Genomic DNA, 26,073 nt, shown 5'->3' on the forward strand with positions numbered 1-26,073 from the left:
GTCATACAGCGACGGTAACAACTCTTTTTCTCTTGGTTCATCTAGCATGCTCTCATAATTTAAACATTGATGAGCTCTGTGTTAAACGCTCGCCAAGTGATTAATATGACAGTAGGGTTGCCATTTTGTTTATGTTTATTAAGAGGCTGTTAAGATACGAGAGTTTTTTTATCTAGTTATTTGTTTGACATGGGAGGCCGACATTAATGATATCTTCATCTTTTTTACCCGTGCATTAATTACAAACGTACGCGCCTGTACACGTACATATAATCCACACACACACACACACACACACACAGGCAGCCCCAGGATGTGCAGCAGAACTTCGCTCGGGATTGGGCAGACTACCGACAAGGATTTGGCCAACTGGATGAAGAAATGTGGATAGGCTTGGAGGCACTGCACCAACTCACCTACAGCGCCTCCTACGAGCTCAGGGTGGACATGGTCGACTATCAACTCGGACCCAAATACGCCCATTACAAGGTCTTACATTCAGAATTACTGTTGTTACAACCTTCACACCCTCTTCTAGGACTCACCAGAGGATGTATAGTCAGCCCATAGTTCCAATATATCGGAGAAAAGACTGAAATAAAACAACTTATGTTAACAGAGGTTAAATGTTAAACACAGGCCCTTACCTTATTTCTGGCTAACAACCTCTTGACAGCTGACAGGTGTTTATTTCAATACCACTGTTCCCATTAAAACTGGTTTAATCAAAACACAGCTTTAAAATTACAACAAAATATATTAACAACAAAATATAATAAATATGTGCTCTCCGTCCAGGTGCATACAAAAGGCCACAAATCAATTCACTCAGAATAATGTTATCTCCACCAAATGCAGTGCTCTCTCACTACTACAATACTCTTTAGACTATGTGAACATATTACACTTTAGTTAACACCATAATTATCCATGATTGTCCAGATAATAATCGATAAATGTGCACCACACAAGCTTGGCCCTCCTATCCTCCTCAACCTAGCTACAAAGAGTCCCGCCAAAACAATGTTCCAATACTTTCTTGTTTCATCAACATATAATTTCTAATTCTTTTTATACTTCACACCTGCTTCATACAGTCTTTCATAACTGTATACTGGACAAAATAAAAATACATTCTCCAAAGTTTACATAATGAAGCAAATACTAGTATACGTACTTATATAAAATAATCAGGGCATTTCTTAAAGTCTTTACAATAAGCTTGAAATTTCGATTCTAACGAAAAACGGAAAAGGACAGAAACTAAATACAATGGGCAACTGAAACAAATATTGAGGGAAAGGGGAGATGACCTCAGCACTGTATATCCTTTACCCCCTTGAATATATAAAGACCTATTCCCGTGAGTAAAGTGTCATTGTAGTCATGGATTAAGAGATCATATGCAAGAGATTAAGTCGTCATTAATCGTGCTCATCAATGGCTTTTCAGGTCGCATATTTATTATTATTAAATTACGCATTTTTCTGCGTGTGTCTGGGTGATGTCTGGATGGATATCTTTTTGCGTGGGTGTCTGGATGGATGGGTGTCTGTCTGTCTGTCTGTCTGGTAGCTGTTTGGGTATCTGTCTGGTAGGTGTCTGGATACATGCCTGATCGTCCGTTAGGATGGGTGTCTGGGTGTCTGTCAGGATGGATGTACAGTATGCCTAGCTATTTGTCTGAGTGTGTGTCTGTGGGTCTCTCTTATCTGTCTAGATAGGTGTCTGAGTGACTGTCATAGTATCTGTCTGGGTGTCTGAATGCGTATCTAGACGGGTGTCTGATTGTCTGTATAGGTTGGTGTCAGAGTGTGTCTGGGTGATTGTCTGGGTTTCTGTCAGGTTGAGTGCATACCTAGGTGGGCGTCTGAGTGTCTTTGGGTGGGTATGTGAGTGCGCGCACACAGGGTACTGTAATGCGTCTAGTGTGGCAGCATTAGGTTAGTGGCAAGGTTCAAGCACTGCTTGCTTCCTCTCACTTTCAGCTACCGCCGCTGGCAGCTCTCTTGGCCAACAGGGAAGCAACTTGCATAAATCTTCCCCTGCCAGGACCATAAAGACTCCTGTTGTGTCTCCTCGGTAACTGGGTGCCTCGTGGCCCCAGGCTAGACTATCAGGGGATTTCGGAGTAGCAGTGGGCCCCAGAGGGAAGGCTCATAGGTCCACTGGCTTGTGGACACATCCTGGCGCCTACCAACCACTGCCCTGCTGCCTTGCTGGATTAACCTTGGTAGATATATGAGCTGCAGGTAAACCCCGAATCATCATCGAGAACTGAACCTCGGCGAGGTAGGTTCTCTCTGCTCCCGAGGTACCACGTGACCATGTTCACCTGCAACCAGGCGAAGGTCGTTAGACTGTATCCAGTCAAGCGCCCTTCGCGCAAGCAACTCAACCTCCTTGTCCTGAGGAAGTTTTTTGACTCCTCGGGAATCACGGGGGTGACAGGGATCGTCCGCAGTGACAGCGGTGACCTTATCGTCACCTTCGCGGAATGGGGAGAGGCCCAGCAATTAGAAAACATAAGACAAATCAATGGGATCCAGATCCAAGTTGAAGCCTGCATAGAAGACAACTTGGTTTTGGGAGTCATCTCCCACACAGAAATCGAACATCTGGAAAAAGAAGAACTGGCCGAGCTGATCGGAGACCAGCTCTCAATAGTTCGGAAGCTGACCAGTACAGCTGCACTGGTTGGCTACCCAAAGAAATTACCTAGCACCGTCTTACTGGGATGGGAGAAGATCCCAGTAAGACCGTATCAGCGAAGACCTACTCGTTGCTACAAATGCCAGAGGTACGGCCATCTGGCGCGGAAGTGTCGTGCTCGGGAAGTGTGTTCCAGCTGCGGGACACCCGGGCACCAGGACACCAACTGCTCGGCGGCCGCCAAGAAGTGCGCAGCTTGTGGTGGCCCTCACTCCTCCTCCGACCGGGAGTGTCCCAAGTGGAGGGAGGAGTGCAGGGTGGCCAAGCTGCGGACTAAGGAAAGACTGAGCTACAAGGAGGCTCTCCTTGTAGTGAAAAATGAAGAAAAGACCAAGCAAGACCAGAACAAGATCACAACAAGCAAAAATCAAGACCCCAAGAAGACCACCGAAAAAGAAGCCAAAATTAAACCCGATTTCATTACACTATCTTTAACGCCGTTTATAGAAGTGTATGAGAATATTCCAGAAGAAGACCAAGAAGAAGAATGGAAATTGAAAAGCAAAAGAAGAAACAAGAAAAGGAAGAAGTCCAACCAATCAACTTCGGCCGAAATAGCCTAACGGCGCAGTGGCCAGTAATCTAATCCCCCCAACGAAAATCTGCAGGGAACCCCATCAGCCAGACATATATGTGGGCTCAATAAGACCCAACGGCGGTATAGGCAGAAGAGGTGACCACCGCAGTAACTTAACGACCACACACCGGCTGATATGAAGGCAGTGCACGATGGACAGGCTAAGGCGAAATCCAGCAAACTGGGATATTGGCAGTTCATTGCAACTCTCCCTCTCCCTGATCATTGCAACACTTACACCACTTTAACCCTGAAACAGTGCAGCAGCCCTTCTGTTGGTTAGGTAACCACTTATCCAGTGTAACAGCCTACCTCCTATATCCATTTTGGCTAGTTCGTACAATATCAGTTGCCTATTGGCAATATCAAATGCAGCTTTTAGGTCAAGAAACGTGGTGTATCTGTGCCTTTCATCACCATGCACAGTTACTTAAGAAAGTAAGAGTCGCAAAAGCCGGTTGGCCTGTGCATGGCAACTCCTGTCGAGAGTTACTACCACTCTATCATCCATGAATCTATCGAGCCTCCTTTTGAAACTTTCCAGAGTCCGCACTACTACAAAGTTGCTAAGCTTGTTCACTCGTCCACCACCCTATTTGTGAACCAGTTTCTTCCTATCTCCTCCTAAACCTAAACTTATCCAACTTGAATCCGTTGTTCGAGTCCTGTCCTGCTCGGATATTATAAGAACTTTTATATCCCCTATTGATTCCTTTCACCCACTTAAATACTTCTATCATATCTCCCCGCACTCTTCGTCTTTCTAGGAATGCAAGTTAAGTTTCTTTAACCTATCCTGATATGGAAGGTTTCTAAGTCCCGGAATCATTTTGTCATTCTTCTCTGCACTGACTAGTGAATTTATATCCATTCTATAATAGGGCACCAGAACTGAACCGCATAATCGAGGTGCGGCCTGACTACGCAAGATATAGTTGCAATAAGACCTCTGCACTCTTGTTACTTACACTTCTAGATATAAACCAATACTCTGTTTGCCTTATTTCGAACATCAACGCACTGTTTCTAGGCCGTAGGTCCGGCCATATACCCCTAGGTCTCTTTCACAAGTTAGGAATGTGGTGATGCAATTATGTACACCTTTACCATGGGTGAAGCCATTTATGTTAGGAGACATGTGTTCTCTGATTCTATATAAGAGTCTGCCAAGAACCATCCTCTCAAAGGTTTTACACAGGCAGCTGGTTAGTGATATGGGACGAAAAGCATCAGGCTGTCCTGGTTTCGGTATTGGTACAACAATACTGCTGGTCCATGATGTGGGTAGTTGGCCTCGGCATGACTCATATTGTACAATACCAACAATGGATTGCCTGGCACTCGCCTTAGTAGTCTAACGATGTTGTAGGTGACTCCGTCCTCTCCAGGGAAGTAGACCTACCCTGGCGAGGGCAGCGTCAAGCTCCCACTCAGTATATGGAACATCACACTCATCGTGCTGTTTGCCTAGCATAAAGCTAATAAGATTACTTCTCTCTACAGACTTCGCATCAAGGAGTCCCCGAGTCCTAGCTGGTAACATGTCATAGCTCGACACATGAGCCCACTTTGTTATTAGCTCATTCGACTTGCAGAGGGTTTGAGAGACGTGTCTACTGTTTTACCTCTGATTATGTTTATGTCTTTCCAGGCTTTGCTGAGGGATGTGTGTTGGTTCAGGCTGTTGACATATGTCTCCCATGCGTTTTGTCTGAGTTCGTTTACACGTTCCCTGACAGCAGCAAGGGAAGCTTGATACAATTGTAATGACTGAGGTGTTCTAATTTGTTTGTAACCCTTACCCACCCTCCTGACCCTAGCCCTGAGTTTTTCAGCTCAGGGTCATTATAACACTTCTGTTGCCTGTTCCCATTATGCTGAACACGTTTTCTCCTTGGTGGAGGCATTGTTGGTGAAGTATGTATAAGTCCTATCTATCAGATCGTCATGGAAACTTTGGTAGTTGTCAGGCTTGTAGTCCTTGTACCAGTCATGGATGAAGTCTATGAACTGGCTTTCATGTTCTTGCTTGACTGTGATTCTACGTCTGTTGAGTTTACCACCAGTGGGGGTGTCATTGGCTACATGTATACTAGCTTGGATTGGGCTGTGGTCAGACATAAGATCAGTGACAACATCAGAGCTATGAGTTGTGTATGATAGATTAAAGCCAATACATTTGTCTAGACCGCCATAGATGTGTGTTGGTTCATTATTACCTATATTTTGAACATCTTCATATGCGCTGAGAAGTGAGATAAGTCTCCTACCATTGGTGTTAGTAGTGGAGTCACCTAATTTCTTGTCTAGTATTCAGGTCACCCATCAGGACAGTGGGCTCAGTGTGTAAAATGTCTGGGAGATCTGTGTGCTGAAGCTGATCTGAGGGAGCATAGGCGTTTAGCACGTTGAGTGTGGAGTTGCCCAGGTGGATAGTGATCCCATGGTACTGAAGATTGGTAGTCTTTTTGGATACAAGAGGTACATGTGGAGTGACTTCTTAACATGCATCAAACATGCTCGGTGGTTGGGATGATTGTTCCATGGTTATTCCCCTTATGCTATTGGTGAGGAGATCCTGTATGACTGCTGGGTCGTTTCTAATCAGAACATGATCTTGTGTACCGACTCTGAACTGAAACTCAGCCTCTGGGTGTTTGTCTTCCGCATCGTTCAGCCAGAGATACTTGTCTTCAGGTGATGTACCTTCAGGGAAGTATCATCTTACTCTCATGGGGGTTTGTGGTTGTAGTTGATTGTCTCTAAGTCTTTCTGCCTTTTCGGCCTTCCGCTTGTTCCTGGACTGAACTAGTTGAAAGCCATCTTCTCCGTTGGTGTCAAGGTCAACACCACAGTCGCCTGGCTCACGCAGTGCATCAGGAGAGTTAAAGCGAGCAGCTGGGTCTCCAGTCAACTCAGACATGGTGGAGTTACAGGGCTCGACTTATATGCCTACGTCAGAGGGCCGAGGACTGCTTGGCACTCCTAGGAAGTCAGCGGTGGTTGGGAGGCGTAACCCTCTTAGAGGACAAAGGAGATTGGCATCTACTGTACAGCGTATTAGCAGTGTGAGGGGAGGCCATGAGCGGGCCTCCCGCGGAGGGAGTGTGGTGTCGGGGGGACTAAGGTAACAGGAGTATTCTCAGTTTATAAACACTTTTATTATACTACACTTGTTCTTAATAGCATGTCTGTTTTTCTGGTTAGATACAGTATCAAAGTCAATTTTAGTTTCAAAAGAACTAACCAGCTTGGCACACTATGAGGACGGGGGTTTGTGTAAACAAACCCTCACCACATGGCCGAGCGTGACCACAAGGGTATAGGCCTTGCCTCGCGGGCTCCTACACACCCCACAGTGCTCAACCCACGTTAGTTCACTTGTTATACAGGCAACATATTTGCAGTTGTTGACCTATCCCCACCCTACTGGGTGGTGTTGTGTTATTTCGAAGTCAAGTGTGAAGCCGACCCACTGTTGTTCTCAGAGTGGACTGATTAGCACCTCCTTGTCAGGAGATGGCGGTCAGTACCCAGCGGTGCTTATCTCACTGGCGGGTCACGGCTCTCACTGGTACTGTCTAGTACTGAATTCACTGGCTTAAACACTGTTCTTAACTGTTCAACACTGGTTCCACTTCTTTCCGAAACGAAATGCCACTTTTGATTATGTTGATATCCCGGTGGTGAGGATGGGTCGGGGAGAGGGACTTGGGGAATGGGCCGAACATTGGCCAAGGGTGAGAGCTGCTCAGCAGGAGCAGCGCCTAAATAGGTCTTGACCCTACGGTGGTCAGGTCATCACTGGCGTCTGTGGGTGTGTGCCTTGAGTGTCTGTCTGGGTGGGTGTATCTATCGAAGCGAACTTGTGGGTTTATACTTGACCCTTTCATTATTACTCTCTGAACCATTAAGAGGTGCAAGAATTTTTTATGATATCAGTGAAAGAAGAAATTGCTGAGAGTCTACAGATAACAGGAGGAGTGGTAAGGAGGTAACACGCTGCACGTGAGGACAGGTGTTACAACAGGAAATTAACAAGTTGCACGTGTTGACAGGTGTTATATGAGACAGATACACTAACACGTTGCACGTGTTGACAGGTGTTGTATGAGACAGTACACTAACACGTTGCACGTGTTGACTGGTGTTATATGAGACGGTACACTAACACGTTGCACGTGTTGACAGGTGTTATATGAGACAGTACACTAACACGTTGCACGTGTTGACAGGTGTTATATGAGACGATACACTAACACGTTGCATGTGTTGACAGGTGTTCCGCGTGGGGCCAGAGAGTGACGGGTACCGCCTGCTGGTGACTAACTACTCAGGGAATGCCGGGGACGCTCTCTCCCGCTTCCACTCCGGCAGACGGTTCTCCACACTCGACCGTGACCAGGTGAGTCACCCTCCAGGTGAGTCATCCTCTCCAGGTGAATCTCCCCATCTAGGTGAGTCTCCCTCTAGGCGAGTCTCTCTCTCCAGGTGAGTCTCGCTCTTTAGGGGAGTCTCCCTCTCTAGGTGAGTCTCTCTCTCCAGGTGAGTCTCGCTCTTTTGGGGAGTCTCCTTCTCTAGGTGAGTCCCACTCTAGGTGAGTTTCCTTTTCTGCGTGAGTCTCCCCATCTAGGTGAGTCGCCCTCCAGGTGAGTCTCGCTCTTAGGCAGTCTCCTCTCAAGTGAATCTCCTCTCTGGTGAGTCGCCCCAGGGCTCAGCTCCCACAGGCAGCTCCGGCCCTCTGTGATCGCCCAGTAGCCTCCGTGACTCCTTCTCCAGGTGAGTCTCCCATCAGGCAGCTAGTCTCTCCAGGTGAGTCTCGCTCTTAGGCGAGTCTCCTTCTCAAGGTGAATCTCCTTCTCAGCCTTCTCGGGCCTCCGTGTCCCTCAGGTGAATCTCCATCGGCGATCTCCCGGTGAGTCCCGTCTAGTGCCTCTCGTAGCTCTCGGTGAGTCTCCCCATCTAGGTGAGTCTCCTTCTCTCTGTGAATCTCCCTCTCCGGGTGAGTCTCCCCATCTAGGCGAGTCTCCTCTCTAGGGAGTCTCCTTCTCTGGGTGAGACTTCCTCTCTAAGTGAGTCTCCCTCAGTCTCAACAGGTGGGTTAGCCTCACCAGGTGGGTCAGATTAAACAGATGGGTTAGTCTCACAGGTGGGTCAGGCTCACTTTAGTTGGATCAGCCTCAACAGGTAAGTTGACCTCAGCAGGTGGGTCAGCCTCACCAGGTGGGTCAGCCTCACCAATTGGGTCAGCCTCAATAGCCTCACTACAACATGAAACGCAACCCACATACTGTATGTTGATCCAGTTACCATCATTTCCGCGTCTTAATATGGTTAAGTTTGGTCATGATGTTGGCATTACTTCTCCAGCTTTCACCACGATCATGGCTATACGTAGCTTTACTTATTTTGTGTGAGTGTACATGTGTGTATACGTGCATGCATGTGTCTGTGTGTGTGTGTGTGTGTGTAAAACTCACCCTTGATATGAGAAACCAGTGGGATACCTTCATTAAATCTCGCTTGACTGTTCGTACGTCAGCCAGTCACAACAAATAATTTGTAAATGTTTCACTATACAGCCACGGAAATAGTTCTCTCTGAATCTTTAATTGTTGATATATCTTATGCAATATCTAGATTAGTGCACGCGCTTACAGATCTTCGCTATTGAAGTCTTGTGTTACATAATCACATCAATATGCATGTTTTTAGTTTAGTCTTCTTAAGGCTGTATGTTGCAGAATCTAAAGACGTGGAACAGTTGCGGAAATGTGTTCCCATTCCCCCTGTGGTAACCCGTGTCTCCAAACGGCCAGCCTATAATTATGACCTATAGAAACCTATCCACAAATTACGTCCGTCGTTACACGACCAATACCCATTCATTCATAAACAGTGATACTACGACTGAGCCGGTGCCGTTTGGAGACACGAGTTATCACAAGGGTCTTAAACACATTTACGCAACTGTACCTAATAACCCAGGCAGATGGAGCACATAGAATAATAACAACTTCAATTGTCTATAATCTCAGTGGTGAACAACCTTAGGCCCATCGAGGTTCAGAGTGCGGCGCGCCAGGATTTGTTTTTATTTTTTAGAACTTGCTTTGTAATGCAAGCATAAACAAATTTGTACTTAAATTGATAACAACTGGTATTATGAGTTATCATCACAATATACGAGTACTGTTCTACTTACAGTTAGCTGTCATTATGATTTCGGTATAATCACATTTTCAAAGATGCGGCCCACTGAGATGTGGGAGGTGCACTCATGCGGCCCTCAAATTAACTTGGGTTACTCATCACTGGTCAACCAATCGATCAGAGTACCGTCCTCATATCTGAATGTTGGCAACCAAAGACCTTCACTCTAAACGTTCTCGGGGTGTTTTTACCAATCCTCTAAGGCTTGTATCTCTCTGGGGACCCAGTTTTTAATTTCATCCACCTATCCCTACCTTCCCCTGGCCTTCCTTCCCTCAACTTTGCCTATTAATATTCATGTTATTATTCCTTCATCCATCATTATACGACCAAATTTATCTCAATTTTATTTTCTCTACATTTCAAGTATTTCTCTTGAAGTTTTTGCTAACCTTAGTACTTCTTCAGTTGTTTTCTTGTCAGTGTAGCTTATTCTTAGTATTCGCCAATAACGCCACATTCCAAAGGCCTCCAGCCTCTTTCTGGTGTCTGTTGAAGTGTCCACGCATCTCAACCCATACATCAGTCCTTGCCTTGTAAAACATTTCGGCAGCCTTTTTCTCAAACCTAAGTTAATGTTCCTTTTCATTGGGTCTTTTATATTATTAAATGCTGTTTTTGCTTGCCCTATTCTTCTTTTGATTTCTTCCATACATCTACCACCATCACAGTTAATGTTGCTTATCATAATTTTTATTTTAGGGTTTATTTCTAATTAGGAAACAAATATTACTAGTCTTTACAGCATTATCTCTAAAGCCATATTTTTCACCTTTTTCCACTAATCTCTCAACGAGTTTTTGTAATGTCTCTTCAATATTTGTGATAAGAGCAGCATCACTGATACAGTACTACTCTATAAAATCAAATGAGGATAAGATGAGTGCTGCAATTTTCGGTGTACTCGTATGATGCGAAGATACCCTAATACCTATCCAGATATTGAACACCCTAACGTTTCTTTGGGGGGTTAGGTTAGGTTAGGTAAGGTTAGGGCGCACATAATCCTAAGGTGAAATAACCTGTAGGGAGCTAATCTTCATACCATCCAGTAGCAGATATATTTTGTTTTTCCAACTGTCTTATTTTGTTTCTTTATTTTATCATAAATTCCGAGGATGGAAGTTTAATGATGAGAGAGGGACGGGATCCTTGTGCCATCTGTTGGAGAGCCACACAACACCGTCTTGGATGGTTTAGACGAGTATTCCTTAGATTAATCTCAACCTTATATAGCCTAACTTAACCTAAATATTCTAACCTAATGTAACAATACGTATCCTAATGTAACTTTAATTAACCTATCGTAACTTAACTTAGCTTTAATGATCATGACCTAATCATATCTCGCCCAGCCAGCTTAAAGGTTAAAGATATTCTAACTGTGTCTTGGTAATCCTACTCTAGCTTTACCTAACCTACCTACTCAACCTAGCTTACTCTTAGTGAACCTCGTCATGCCTTGTCGACACGTAAAGTGTGACGTGAGTTGTGTTATACAAGTACCTGCCACACACTACGTTGTCATGACCCGACAACTGCTCATGCCTCACTAAATTAAAAAGCCACGAAAAATTTACATTAGCTATTTTAATAAATTAAAAATCTGTTTGTGCCATAAATAACTGTTCTTGAGGAGAAATGTATAAACAGCCGATACCTTATAATATTAAGCTGAGCATTTACAACACCAGAAACAAGTAATAGTGAAACAGTCACTGATCCAACCAACAGAATCAGATGACAATAACACACAAATAAAAGAACACATTCAAAGTATCATCAAGCAATGAAATTCATGTTACGATGGATTGGGAAGAAGTTATTCGGGTAAAGGTTAACACTGAGAATTTTATCATGATAACCGTCTCCATCTCTTATCTTTATTATCATTAACATGGTTACGGTTTAATGCAGGACCTAGCCAGGAACAAGAGCTGTGCCCGGGACAAGGAAGGAGGATGGTGGTTCCACGCCTGCTACGCCGCACACCCTAATGGTCGTCATCCAACCACCCCCAGCAGGTCAGTTAAGGATATGCAACTTGGCACCCCCTAAGGTGGAGTACTTACTTCCTCTTTGTTCAGTGTTCTTATGAATGCATTATTAAAATCAATCCAAGACAGCCCCAGCAATATTACTGTTAGCTATGCAGATAATCTTATACATACTAAAACTCATCGTGAAATTCAAACCACCCTGAACCATGTACAGTCAGCCTATGAAAACCTTGGTCTCATCATCTCCACTGAGAAAACTAAAGCATTCAACAAACAAGCTGGTAACCGCAAAAGTGAACCACCAAAGCTTAAGATAGGTAACAACACTATTGACTATGTCTCCTCTTTTAAATATCTCGGTTTCTCTATTCCCTGTACCTCACCTGCCATAGAGCAACTAGCCCACATTATGGCGCTAATATCAGAATTGTCAAAACAATGACCAGTAACAGTGTGGAAAAACAGAAGAAGGCAGAGCATTCCATAGTTTAGCTGTGTGAGGAAAAAAGGATGTACTATAACGGGCTATTATAGTATGACTGACATCCACAAGGAAATGGTGGGCACTGCATGCATGACGTGTGTTACGAGCCCACGGCCTTGCCGGCGGTACACAGGATGCCAAATCCACCGAACATTGCCCGTTAAAGTACCTGTAATAGAGAGAGAGTGAAGCAACATTGCGGCGAAGAGAAGGGGAAGAAGAATGATCAACTAAAGGAGGAGAGTTAATAAGACGAAATGCCTTTGATTCCACCCTATCTAACAGTTGGACAGAAGAAGAGCCACCCCAGATATGAGAACAGTACTCCAAGTTGGGACGACTGAATCCCTTATATAATTGAAGCAACTGCTCAGGAGTGAAGTAGCTACGGCATCTATACAGCATTCCCAGCTTTCTGGAGGCAGATTTAGCAATGTTGAGGATGTGTGGCTTCCATGACATATTAGAGGAAATGGTGAGGCCTAGCGTGTCTATTTTTTAATTTGGCAGCATGATGGCGTCCTGAAATGTGAAATTTGGAAAGTGTAATTGGTAAATAGTGGGTTTTATTACTATTGAATTTAACCAAGTTGCTATCGCCCCATTCGGAGATGCTGCACAGATCCACATTGATAGATGTAATGATATCTGCTCTAGAAATAGATTTAATTTGAGAGTTAGGGGGAAGGGGAAAATGTGAAGAGTGAAGAGTAGAATCATTTGCGTAAGAATGGATAGAATGAGTCGTAGCGTGAAGAAAATCCTTGATAAAAAGAAGGAAGACAGTAGGTGAAAGAACAGAACCCTGTGGGACACCACTATTGGTAGAGAAAGAGCGAGAGATCGATCCCTCGACAACAACTGCCATGGATCGGTTCTCAAGGAAGCTAGAGATTAGAGAACAAAGTGGGGGAGAGAAACCATAAAAGGATAGTTTAGAAAGCAAAGACTTGTGCCATACCCTGCCAAATGCTTTGGAGATGTCGAGGGCCACGACGAAAGTTTCCCCATAATCCCTAAGAGAGGATGACCAAAGATGGGTGCAGTAGGAGAGCGGATCACCAGTAGATCTCGCCTGGCGAAAGCCATACTGGTGATCCGACAAAAGAGAATGGCGTTCAAGGTGACGGAGAAAATGGGAGTTCAAGATAGTTTCGAAAATCTTGGAGAGGGATGAAGCTAAGGCAATGGGACGATAGTTAGAGGGATTAGAATGGTCACCCTTCTTCTGGATGGGCTGAACCAAGGCCTGCATCCAAGAAGAAGGAAAAGTTTGTGTTTTGAGGCAAAGGCGAAAGAGACGACCAGTACACTCCCTCAGAACACGAGGGGGTATTTCGTCAGGTCCAGGCTCCTTACTCACATCCAACCTGGATAACACACCAGTAACCTTACGAATGGATATTGTAGATAAGTGCATAGGTTCAGTAGTAGGAGCAGGAGCAGGAGTAGGAGGGATAGAGTTGGAATCGTCTAAGGTGGAGTTAGAGGAGAATAAGGTTCCAAAGAGATTGGCTTTGTCAGGGGGAGAGTTGGCTATAGAGTTATCAAGTCGGAAGAGACGAGGAAAAGAGGGAGTGCAGAAGTTATTACAGATGTTTTTGGTTAAGGACCAGAAGGATTTACTTGAGGAAGAATTAGTCAGGACAGCGGTCTTTCTTTTTTTATAAAATTCCGCTTAGCCCTACGAAGAATAACCTTACAACGATTCATAGAAGTAATGAAAGAGGAGTGGGTAATAGGAGAAGGAGATAGTTTCATAGCTTGATATGCCCTATCTCTCCCCCTACATGCAAGAGAGTAGGAGCGATCAAACCATGATTGTAAAGTGAAAGTTCTGGTAGAAGATGGGATAAATGCACTTATGCCACCCTGTATAACCCCAGTGGAAAAGTAAAAGTCATCCCAAGGAAAGTCGTTGAAGAATTTCGCAAGGATTGTCAGTTTGCCCTCCGATAGTGCCCTAATTGACGTTTAGAGGGGGGTGGGGGAGGTGGTCGTGCCCAGTTTGATTTAATACAAATAAGATTGTGATCAGAAGACCCTAAGGGGGCATAAATTGATTATAATCAATTTATGCCCCCTTAGGGTCTTCTGATCAACAGCCAAAATGGTTCATATATGAGATCATGCTCACACAACTAATTTCATATTGCTAAATTCGAATCTGATATTTGTTTTGTTCTATCAGACCAGGTTTTATAAAAAATCAATAGGTACAAATATTTAATATTCCATCACGTGTCGTGCAAAAGATGAGATTATCTCATGTGACTGTGCTTTCATGACTAATTTCATATTAATGAATATTAATTGGATGTTTCATTCTACCATCAGACCTACTTTCTTAAAGAATAAAAAAAATAGTAAATATAGTAACATTATCGCGTCATGCAAGATACAATTTTAAACCTATCACAGATAAGCTCATAAAAAATTGTACCAAAAAACATAAGTTCAAATCCTTTATAATGACAAAATATGAAGTTCTAAAAGTGCTTCTGAACTTTACTCTTTCTCTTGTACAGCTTGCTCTCTTCTCGTTGCAGTGTCCAGCAATAGTCGCCCATCATGTTAGGACTGAATTGTCCCTGATATCTGCTCTCCATTATGGCGATATCTTGATGAAATCTTTCGCCGTGTTCATCACTAACGTCTCCAAGGTTACCTGGGAAAAATTCAATATGAGAGTGGAAAAAATGCAATTTCAAGGACATCCTTGCTCCCAATGCATGATAATTCTGAAGCATGGTTGTTACGATTTCTTTGTAGTTGTCAGCACGATAGTTTCCAAGAAAATTCTTTGACACATTGACAAATGATTCCCATGCTTTTTTCTCCAGTGGGTTCAATGTTTTGGTGAATTCGCTATCATTAACTAGTATACGAATTTGTGGTCCATTCAAGACACCTGCTTTCAACTTGGCTTCGGAAACCACACCACCTAGTTTCTGAGATAAGTATAGAGTCCCAGCACCGAATTGATCCATAGCTTTGATGAAATTTTTAGCCAAACCGAGCTTTAGATGCAGTGGAGGCAAAAATATCTTTTCTGGATCTACAAGCGGATTGTGAGCACAGTTAAACCTTCCAGGCGCATCTCTTGGTCTTGTCGGCCAATCCTTTCTCACATAGTGCTCTGCATCAGCTCTGCTGTTCCACAAGCACAAAAAGCACATGTGCTTTGTGTAGCCACTCTGAAGGCCCAGTAGTAAACTGATGACTTTGAGATCGCCACATATCTTCCACTGGTGTTTCTCATACTCTATAGCGGCCAACAGAATTTTCATTGTTTCATAGCTCTCAGTCATTTTTGTTGCGTGTGCTATTGGGACAGATGGAAGCCGATTGCCATTGTGTAAAAGAACAGCTTTCAGAGAGTCTTTTCCTGAGTCTATAAACAGCCTCCAATCCTCTGTCTTGTATGTTTCAGACTTGCAGAGTTGTTGCATGAGAGATACTGCGTCCTCGCAATAACAAAGGTTGTTTGCCATCTTGAAAAATGCAGACAGCTGTCTATGTCGGTAACGCGCTGTAGTGATATGCACTCCATCTTCTAGCAGGTTACGCTGCTTTAGTCTGGATCCCAAAACTTCAGCCTTTTCTTTTGACAAGTTTAGGTCCCTGATGAGATCATGAAGCGCTTCTTGAGTAAATAGTTTAGGCCTGGTATTTTCAGAGTCATCCTGGTAGTCGTTTTCCATTGAGGTAGAGGTAGAATCGGAATCACTCAATTCTTGTTCAGTCGGTGGATTTGGGACTGGAAGTTCAGCACTGTGCGGTACTGGTCGGATTGCAGAAGCAATATTGGGGTACTGTACCTTGCCTCGTGTCTTGATTTTTATTCCCTTAATATTTGTGAGACAGAAGTAGCAGTCACTACTGTGGTCTTTAGGTTCACGCCATATCATTGGTACAGCAAACGGCATTCCTGAACTTCGTTTACCACACATCCACTCGCTCAGGTGGTTAACACAAGACTTACAGGCTACATGAGGTGCCCATTTCTTGTCTTGGTCACCCAAATGACATTTGAAGTAACTTTTGTAGTTCAGTCGAACAGCTTTTGTGATTGGTTTCTTGAGGCTACCAGGAGTGAAGGCACCACATATGTAGCAAAAACTGTCAGCACCTTTCACACACTTGCGACGTTCCATGTTTTGTTAATTTCAGAGTAATTACAAATCATGCAGGTGTAGATATGCAATATCATGAATCAGCAAACTGAAACAAACAAAAAAGCACAAATCAGGACAAAATAATTGCATAAGTGGAGCCAATGAGCATATAAATTACTGTATGAATAGCATGGTACACTAAATATATAGATATGCTGGTTCTGGAAAACTGAGCCTGATACAGCTATACGAATGTCATAATTGAGTTCAGCACATACAATTACACTAGAATCAGACTGTTTTGATCCAGAACCATGAGAATTTTTTTTTATGTTGACCAGTGTTATGAATAGTGTGAGGGGTTAGAGGTAAAACAAAGATCAAGAATGTTAGTAAGTTGATCAGGAACGCTTGTAGGGTGTTTGATTATTTATTCCAGATCATTAAGTAAGGAAAAAGAGAGTGCCTCAGCCAGATCCCTTGCAGAGCCAAGTCACTCTCTGTGATGTACATTGAAATCCCCTAGGTAGAGGATCTCGGTGTTCGGGTGTGTGGATAGCAACGACTCATGGCAAAAAGTGGGATACTCGAAGAGTTCTAAATAGTTGGTAGAGTTGGGAGAACAGTATAGGAAAACAAAGGACAATAGTATAGTTGGTAGAGATATTTTGAGCCAGATGACATCATAAAGGGAAGATTCAAGATCCGTGAGTCGAGCTATAGGTGTACGTGTGTTGCAATAGGCGCAAACACCTCCCTTAGAACGGAAAGAGGTATAAAGGTTGTAGTTGGAGACTTGAAAAGGTTTGGGTGAAGCTGCTTTGGTCAGTTGAAGTTCGGATAATAGTAAGAGGTCAGGGGAAGAGGTTAATAGATGGTGCTCCACAGAAGGAAAATTGGATCTCAGGCCGCGAATGTTGGAAAAATGAAGTGTGAAAAAAGCCGATCCTCCAGCAACCGCAGTGACGTCAGTTGAGGCCCCAGTAGTTTGATGATGATCAGGTCGGCCCTGGGGTCCACAACCTTCCCGACCAGTAGGACCCATCCAACAAGGCCCCGCTTCAATATTATTGTCAACTGACATCATAGGAGAATAAAATAGAAAGAATAGAACAGATCAAGAGTGAGTGTGGTTATATTTGTTGTGTTGTCAATAGTAAGAGAGACAATTGAGACCCTGCAATTGTGTATAAATGTGGCAGAAAGTCAGTTCAGCAACCTGCGACTTGGTCACAATTTTCGTGATGCCATATGGCAGCAGGTTCTACCATTAGACAACACATTATGCTTCCAACATCTTCCCAGATATTAGGATACGTGCATTCCTGCCCTGTATAGTTTAGCATAGTAATGGAATGTACATTCACTTCGGCGTAATTAATATGTTCGGTTACCATATAGTAGGATCAGTAAAGGCGTTTATTGTGAGGCGTTTTAAGATGTACGGAATAGCTAACGCGTTAGCTTTCCCGGACTGCCATTAAAAAATACGACATTGTACCGGGTCTTGGAAATAACTGTTGTACAACACAGCTTTCAGAAAACACTAAAACTAAGAGAACTATTATTTGGACACAATACGGAAAGAAATAGTGAAGAAAATATATAGAAAATTATGGAAAGAAAGACAAAAAGGAAAAAAAAATCAATCAGTCAATAATAAATAAGAAAAAGAAAAAAATCGGGCCCGTTGTAAAGGTAATTTCTCGCGGACTATGAAACCACACGTAGCATCCAGCAGAACAGCTGTACGCTTCTTCTCTCGCGGCTAGGTGTTCTCAAATTTATACACGCAATACGAAGAATTTCAGGTTCGTTTAAGTCTTAATTTTTGCACGTACAGAACTGTAATCAACTTGTTCACCCTTATTAAAAGTATCTTATGAGTAATAATATTAAGGTTTTAATCATATTTGAGTAATTATCAATATTGTTACACCAAAGTCACCAAAGGCTAATGAAATCTGACAGTCCCCACTTAAAAATGGGAGGAGCCAAAACTGGTTTAAACTAGGCACAATCTTTATCTATTCTTTCACGCCATATGCTTTGTTTTAGGTCCTATCCAATATACTACCGAATATAGAATTATTTTTATTATTAAATCACAGTTTTTTATTGCCTTACATGCCCCCAAGTCTTCAATATTAATCAAAATATTCTCCATAAGCGGCCAAGATCCGCGTATTTTCAGTGGGAGAAACTCGCTGATTGGCTATTAGCTATTAGGGCGCCTCTGCCCGCTGCAAACGCTAACGCCTGATAGAGGTGTTAGCTTTTCCCTGTGAAAGTGTCGTGAGCAAAAGTCAGCAGCAGCGTCTGCGCAGACAGAATAGCTAACGCGTTAGCTATTCCGTGTCTGTGCATCTGAAACGCCTTACAATAACCGCCTTATGTAACAGAGCCACACATACCAACCCTCCCGGGACATCACGAGTTGCATGTAGTATTTCGGAAGTCATGGACCCATCCTGGCAGATACTTTTTTTAGATACTGTAGCTAGGCTATATAAGATCTATGATAGAATACCACGCATCAACACTGGTCGTTCCTGACGGGAAAGGCTATGACAAGTTTGAAAAAGTGCAAAATAAATCCCTAAGAATTATTTGGATCACCTCTCACATAGGCAACAGTCAACATGATACGGTTGAGTCCTTAATTAAACTCGCGTCCAACAATGGCAATGTTGAATACAATCGAGGACTGTCAAACAGAACCCTAAGGAAGGAACTTGTTGGTGAATTTAAAACCAATAGACAATTGCAAACAGACACTAGTCAATCCATTGTTTACCATGATGAGATGTGTCAAGTAAAACATGTATATGGAGCAAGTAACAAGATCACTGATTACAAGATGTTGTTATGTGAACAAAACTAAATGTAAAGGGTGCGGCCAAACTTATGACCACACACTTCAACCCTACGTCTTAGACTGTGAAAAAATAGAACCTTATAGGGACAGATCCAATCACACTGTGTATGCAATGGTACAGCACTTTATATCTGATGGCACGATAACTAATATACTAAAGCTGTATCCACACTTCGCATCTGGTACCTAATATAATCTCTATGTATCAACTTCAACAAACAATTTACTGGAAATATTCTGTAACATCGGACCCCATCGCTGGGGTCCGATAAACACTCTTTGTAGCCTGTATAGTAATCCTTTTTGTACTACCGCATACAGGGCAAATATGGAATGCACATTAAACAGGTAGCTGTCCGCGGCAAAATTCAAATTCAGTACCTCCACCCCCACCAAGTCCCCACCTCCACCCCCGCCAACTCACTTCCCCCACCCCCACCAAGTCACTATCTCCACCCCCACCAGGTCACCACCTCCACCCCCACCAAGTCACCACCCCCACCAAGTCACCACATCCACCCCCACCAAGTCACCACCCCAACCCACCAGGTCACTACCTCCACACGACCACGTCACTACCTCCACCCCAGGAAGTCACCACCTCCAAGTCACCCCCACCCCCACCACCCACCCCACCAAGTCACCACTTCCATCCCCACCAAGTCACCACCTTCACCCCTTGGGCACCAAATCACTACCTCCACCACACCAAGTCACCACTCCACCTCCACCCCACGAAATCACCACCTCCACCCACCAAGTCACCACCTCCACCCCACAAAGCTACCACCTCCACCCCCACCAGGTCACTACCCAGACCCCCCACTGTCACCACCTCCCACCCCTACCAAGTCACCGCCTCCATCCCCACAAAGTCACCACCTCCACCCCACCAAGTCACCACCCCTCCACCCCACCAATTCACTCCTCCCACCCCCACCAGGTCACCACCTCCCCCACCAAGTCACCACCTCCACCCCCACCAAGTCACCACCACCCCCACCAAGACACCACCTCCACCCCCAACAAGTCACCACCTCCACCCCCACCAGGTCACCACCTCCACCCCACCAGGTCACTACACCACACCAGGTAACCACCTCCACACCAAGTCACCACCCACCCCCACCAAGTCACCACCTCCACCCCACCAAGTCACCACCTCCACCCCACCAAGTCCTCCACCTCCCACCACCAGGTCTCCACTCACACCCCCACCAGGTCACCACCTCCACCCCCACCACCCCCCACCAGGTCACCACCTCCACCTCTCCACCAAGTCACCACTCCACCCCACCAAGTCACCACCTCCACCCCCACCAAGTCACTACCTCCACCCCACCAGGTAACCCACCTCCACCCCCACCAAGTCACCACCTCCACCCCCACCAAGTCACCACCTCCACCCCCCACCAAGTCACTACTCCACACCCACCAGGTCCTACCTCCACCCCACCAGGTTACTACTTCTCCACCCCACCCAAGTCACCACCTCCAGACCCACCAGGTCACTACCTCCACACGACCAAGTCACTACCTCCACCCACCAAGTCACCACCTTCCACCCCCACCAAGTCACTATCTCCACCCCACCAAGTCACCACCTCCACCTCCACCCAAGCCACTCCACCCCACCAAGTCACCACACCCACCAGTCACCACCTGACCTCCACCCCACCAAGTCACCACCTCCACCAAGTCACCACCCCCACCAGTCACCACACCCCCACCAAGTCACCACCTCCACCCCCACCAAGTCACCACCTCCACCCCACCAAATCACACTCCACACCCCACCAAGTCACTACCTCCAACCCCACCAGGTCACCACTTCCACCCCCACCAAGTCACCACTTCCACCCCCACCTAAGTTACTACCTCCAACCCACCAGGTCACTCACTCCACCCCACCAAGTCACTACCTTCACACCCACCAGGTCACTCCTCCACCCCCACCAGGTCACCACCCCACCCCCACCAAGTCACCACCCCCACCCCACCCCACGTCACTACCTCCACCCCACCAAGTCACCACTCCACCCCCACCAAGTCACCACCTCCAACCCCACCAAGTCACCACCTCCACCCCACCAACCACTTCCACCCCACCAAGTCACTACACCCCCACCAAGTCACAAACCACCTCCCACCTCACCCCCTTCACACCTCCACCACCACCATCACCACTCCACCCCACCAAGTCACTCACCACCTCCACCCCACCAAGTCACCACCCCCACCACCAGTCACCACCTCCACCCCCACCAAGTCACCACCTCCACCCCACCAAGTCACCACCTCCAACCCACCAGGTCACTCACCTCACCACCTCCCACCCCTCACCACCTCACCACCTCCACCCCACCCAAGTCACCACTTCCACCCCACCAAGTCACACCTCCACCCCACCACGTCACCACCTCCACCCCACCAAGTCACCACCTCCACCCCACCAAGTCACCACCTCCACCCCCACCAAGTCACCACCTCCAAGTCACCACTTCCACCCCAACCCACCAGGTCACCACTCCACCCCCACCAAGTCACCACCTCCACCCCACCAAATCACTACTCCACCCCACCATCACTACCCCACCAAGTCACCACCCCACCACCAAGTCACCACCTCCAATCACCACCTCCAACCAAGTCACCACTCCACCCCACCAAGTCACACCTCCACCCACCGTCACCACCTCCACTCCAAGTCACCACCTCCACCCCACCAAGTCACCACCCCACCAAGTCCACCACCTCCACCCCAAGTCACCACTAACCTCCACCCCACCAAGTCACACCTCCACCCCCACCAAGTCACCACCCCACCCCACCAAGTCACCACTTCCACCCCCACCAAGTCACCCCACCCCACCCCTCAACCCACTCACTCCACCCACCTCACCACCCCACCCACCCCACCAAGTCACCACTTCCACCCCACCAAGTCACCACCTCCACCTCCACCCCACCACGTCACCTCCACACCACCAAGTCACCACCTCCACCCCACCAAGTCACCACCTCACCTCCACCCCCACCTCACCACCTCCACCCCACCAAGTCACCACCTCCACCAAGTCACCACCTCCACCCCACCAGGTCACTACCTCCACCCCACCAGGTCACACCTCCACCCCACCAGTCACCACCTCCACCCCACCAGGTCACCACCTCCCACCCCCACCAGGTCACCACTCCACCCCACCAGGTCACCACCTCCACCCCCACCAGGTCACCACCTCCACCCCACCAAGGTCACCACTTCCACCCCCACCAAGTCACCACCTCCACCAAGTCACCACTCCACCCCCACCAGGTCACCACCTCCACCCCCACCAGGTCACCACCTCCACACCCCAACAAGTCACTACCTCCACCTCCACCAAGTCACCACCCCACCAAGTCACCACCTCCACCCCCACCAGGTCACCACCTCCACCCCACCAAGTCCGTCACCACCTCCACCCCCAGTCACCACCTCCACCCCACCAAGTCACCACCTCCCACCCCACCAAGTCACCACCTCCACCCCACCCCACCAGGACACTACCCACACCCCACCAAGTCACAACCTCCACCCCACCAGGTCACTACCTCCACCACTCCAGGTCAGTACCTCTATCCCCACCAGGTAAGTAACTCCATCACCACCACCACCAGGTCAGTACCACCACCCCACCATCCCCAGGTCAGCACATCAACCCCACCACCTCCCAGGTCCGTACCTCCACCCCACCCACCACCCCAGGTCAGTACCTCCACACACCACCCCAGGACAGCACCTTCACCCACCACCCCACCAGGTCAGTACCTCCACCCCACCACCCTTACCAGGTCAGCCTCACCCCACCACCCTTGCCAGGTCCAGCCTCCACCACCCACCACCCTTGCCAGGTCAGTACCTCCACCCAACCACCCCCAGGTCAGTACACCCACCCAACCACCCCCAGGTCAGTACCTCCACATCCACCACCCCCAGGTCAGTACCTCCACCCAACCACCCCCAGGTCAGTTCCTCCACATCCACCACCCCAGGTCAGTACCTCCACCCCACCACCCCAGGTCAGTACCTCCACCCCACCACCCCACCTTACCAGGTCAGTACCCCATCCAACCACCCCCAGGTCAGTACCTCCACCCCACCACCCTCAGTACCTCCACCCCACCACCCCACCAGGTCAGTACTCCACCACTCCCAGGTCAGGGTCAGCACCTCCACCCCACCACCCCAGGTCAGTACCTCCACCCCACCACACCCGGGTCAGTACCTCCACCCCACCACCCCAGGTCAGCACCTCCACCCCCACCCCCAGGTCAGTACCCCCACCACCCCAGGTCAGTACTCCACCCCACCACCCTTAAAAGTCAGCACCTCACCCCACCACCCCCAGGTCAGTACCTCCACACCCACCACCCCAGGTCATTACCCCCCACCACCCCCCAGGTCAGTACCTCCACTCCCACCTCCCCCAGGTCAGTACTCCACCCCACCACCCTTACCAAATCAGTACCCCCACCACCCCACGTCAGTACCTCCACACCCACCACCCCCAGGTCAGTACCTCCACCCCCACCTCCACAGTACCTCCACCCCACCACCCCCAGGTCAGCACTCCACCCCACCACCCCCAGGTCAGTACCTCCACCCCACCACCCCAGGTCAGTACCTCCACCACACCACCCCAGGACAGTCCTCCACCCCCACCACCTCCAGTACCTCCACCCCACCACCTCCAGGTCAGTACCTCCACCCCACCAACCTTACCAGGTCAGTACCTCCACCCCACCACCCCCAGGTCAGTACCTCCACCCAACCACCCCCAGGTCAGTACCTTCATCCCACCACCCCCAGGTCAGTACCTCTACCTCACCACCCCAGGTCAGTACTGTAACAATGTCATAAGTTTCCCGCCACCTGAGAGTTCCCGCCAATTTCGAACCAATAGTATGAAGGCCTTAGGCCTGTCTTCGACCAATGATAAGGCCTATGAGGTGTGACCTCGTGAAAGTTGTGGCGTCCCTTGTGGACTGACGCAGTTTGAAAATCGAAGTCTGTGTTTGGTGAGAGTTAAGTGTGGTTGTGTCCTGGGTGTCACCTCATATGGTGGCTATAATGTGAGTACCTATTAGATTTGATCTGTTTCCTGAAATGTGGTGTGATTCATGGTCCCCTTGGTTAGCAAGCTAGGAAGAAAGGTTTATTGTTTTGAAGTGTAATCGTCAAACCCTAATAGAGGGTATTCAATAAATACAGTAACCGTTAATAAGAGTCCTAATTCGTCCCTCCCTTGTTGAGAAAGAGTGATGTTTATAAATGTCTTGGTATTGTGCAGTAATACGGTGAGTCATATATATATATATATATATATATATATATATATATATATATATATATATATATATATATATATATATATATATAATAACTATCCCATATTTCCCCTCTGTTAAGTGTGTATCTTAGTCCCCAGCTATCCACCCCCTAGCCTCTCCTCTTGATGTAGCCTAACCATAAACCAGCCGTTAGCCCTGTTCTCCCCTCCCCTCACACCCTCTCCTCATACGTAAACAATTACCTCTCACTACTTCCCTCACTCCCTCCACCTCTCACGAGTATAACGAGAAAGAATAGCAGGAATAAGTAAAAGAAAGAGCAAGAGTAAGTGAAAGAAGTAAGAATAAATAAATAAATAAATAAACAAATAAAAAGAATTAAAATGACAATATAAGAGAAATTTGTTACATAAAATATGTTACATTAAATATGGTACATAAAATTTTTTACAGTACCTCCACCCCACCATCCCCAGGTCAGTACCTCCACCCCCACCAGCCCAACTAAGTCATTACCTCCGTCTCATCATCCCGTGTGAAAATCAAACCTATATTAAAGGAGGACACTTTTCTAACCCTTTGAGAACGAATTGCTTAAATAGAACTGTTGTCTTCAAAGAATTAATAATCTAATTTATAAACCTACTAGCACGCTCTTTACTGCTAAACTCCTCAATCTTTCACAAGGCTAACCATAAAGAGGATAACACATGGCTGGACATCGAAACTATTACCGTATTTCATAATAAATTTCAGTCTTTTAACGTTAGTTTGGTGTCTAAGGTTTACATTCACGTTACTATGAATCTTTTCTCGGGTCTCCAGCGAACCCCAGCAAAATCTTAGAGAAAGTCAGGTGGAGTTAGCCTTGGTTGTCAGTGAGAGAATTCAGAGACCACCAACGTCCCTCCTCCTAAAACGACTGAGGAAGTGCACCAACCAAATCCCACCACAGATATCTCACTAATTTCCCAATAGACAGTATCCCACCAAAAGATGAATATTAATAATAATAATAATAATAAAAATTATAAATCTTTGGACAGGGTGATACAATTTAATACAAACATAGACACAATCCCATCACCTCAAATTTGTTTGTCTTAGATTTGATTAGATTAGATTAGGTGGTATGCTACAAATAATAGATAATCGTCTCGTTTACAGGAAGAGTAACAGCACCGAGATCCGCTGGTGGACAAACCGCGAGACAGTCCTCGTTCTCACTCACATAGAGATGAAGATACGACGACTACGACCTCATGGAACACCGGACGAAGACTGGGCCACAAGCGATGACGCAGCTTTAGGAGACGAAGACGACAACTACGAGAGCACCTTGTCGCCTGAAGAGGAGGGCCAGAGTGAACCTGTGGACTACGAAGCCTGGTGGAAGACTCCCTGGGTAGGCACCGACGGCGGCGACATCCCCGGAAACGACAGTTTTTGGGGAAACGAAGGACGCTCGGACATCAGTCCCTGGGAGGTGACACGCAGAAACTGATGTGTTTTTGTTGATGGCATCTCATAACTCACCTACACTTAACTAAGATAACCCAACACTCATGTAACAACTATAATAAACTTTGATCTGTGACGAGTAATTATATAATTATGATATTCTGATTTTACTCAAGCTAGCGTACGTTTGTCAAAGATATTTTATCATTCACCGATTTTTTTTTTTTCGTTTAGTGATATAAAGCTGAAGTTTGGGACTCAGTGATGAGCCCGTTAATAAATGTTAAACAAGTGCA

The 26,073-nt window shown here is 46.4% G+C and overlaps 1 protein-coding gene across 1 annotated transcript; it reads left to right on the forward strand.

Moving 5' to 3' along the window:
• Window positions 1-26,073, forward strand: LOC121880101 (fibrinogen C domain-containing protein 1-like). Its single transcript, XM_042387156.1, has 5 exons — window positions 1-14; window positions 303-489; window positions 7,569-7,694; window positions 11,420-11,526; window positions 25,484-26,073. The coding sequence occupies exons 2-5, from the start codon at window positions 382-384 to the stop codon at window positions 25,818-25,820; spliced, it is 678 nt and encodes a 225-aa protein (XP_042243090.1). The 5' UTR covers window positions 1-14; window positions 303-381; the 3' UTR covers window positions 25,821-26,073.

This window comes from Homarus americanus, unplaced genomic scaffold (assembly GCF_018991925.1).
Source record: "Homarus americanus isolate GMGI-L3 unplaced genomic scaffold, GMGI_Hamer_2.0 scaffold30108, whole genome shotgun sequence".
Lineage (NCBI taxonomy): Eukaryota > Metazoa > Arthropoda > Malacostraca > Decapoda > Nephropidae > Homarus > Homarus americanus.

What these genes read in the sequence shown, in the direction of transcription:
- LOC121880101 (XM_042387156.1), top strand. Translation starts at nt 382, where the DNA reads ATGTGGATAGGCTTGGAGGCACTGCACCAACTCACCTACAGCGCCTCC. An exon ending in CCAAATACGCCCATTACAAG is followed by an intron (nt 490 to 7,568) that starts GTCTTACATTCA and finishes ATGTGTTGACAG; the next exon opens with GTGTTCCGCGTGGGGCCAGA. An exon ending in CCACACTCGACCGTGACCAG is followed by an intron (nt 7,695 to 11,419) that starts GTGAGTCACCCT and finishes GGTTTAATGCAG; the next exon opens with GACCTAGCCAGGAACAAGAG.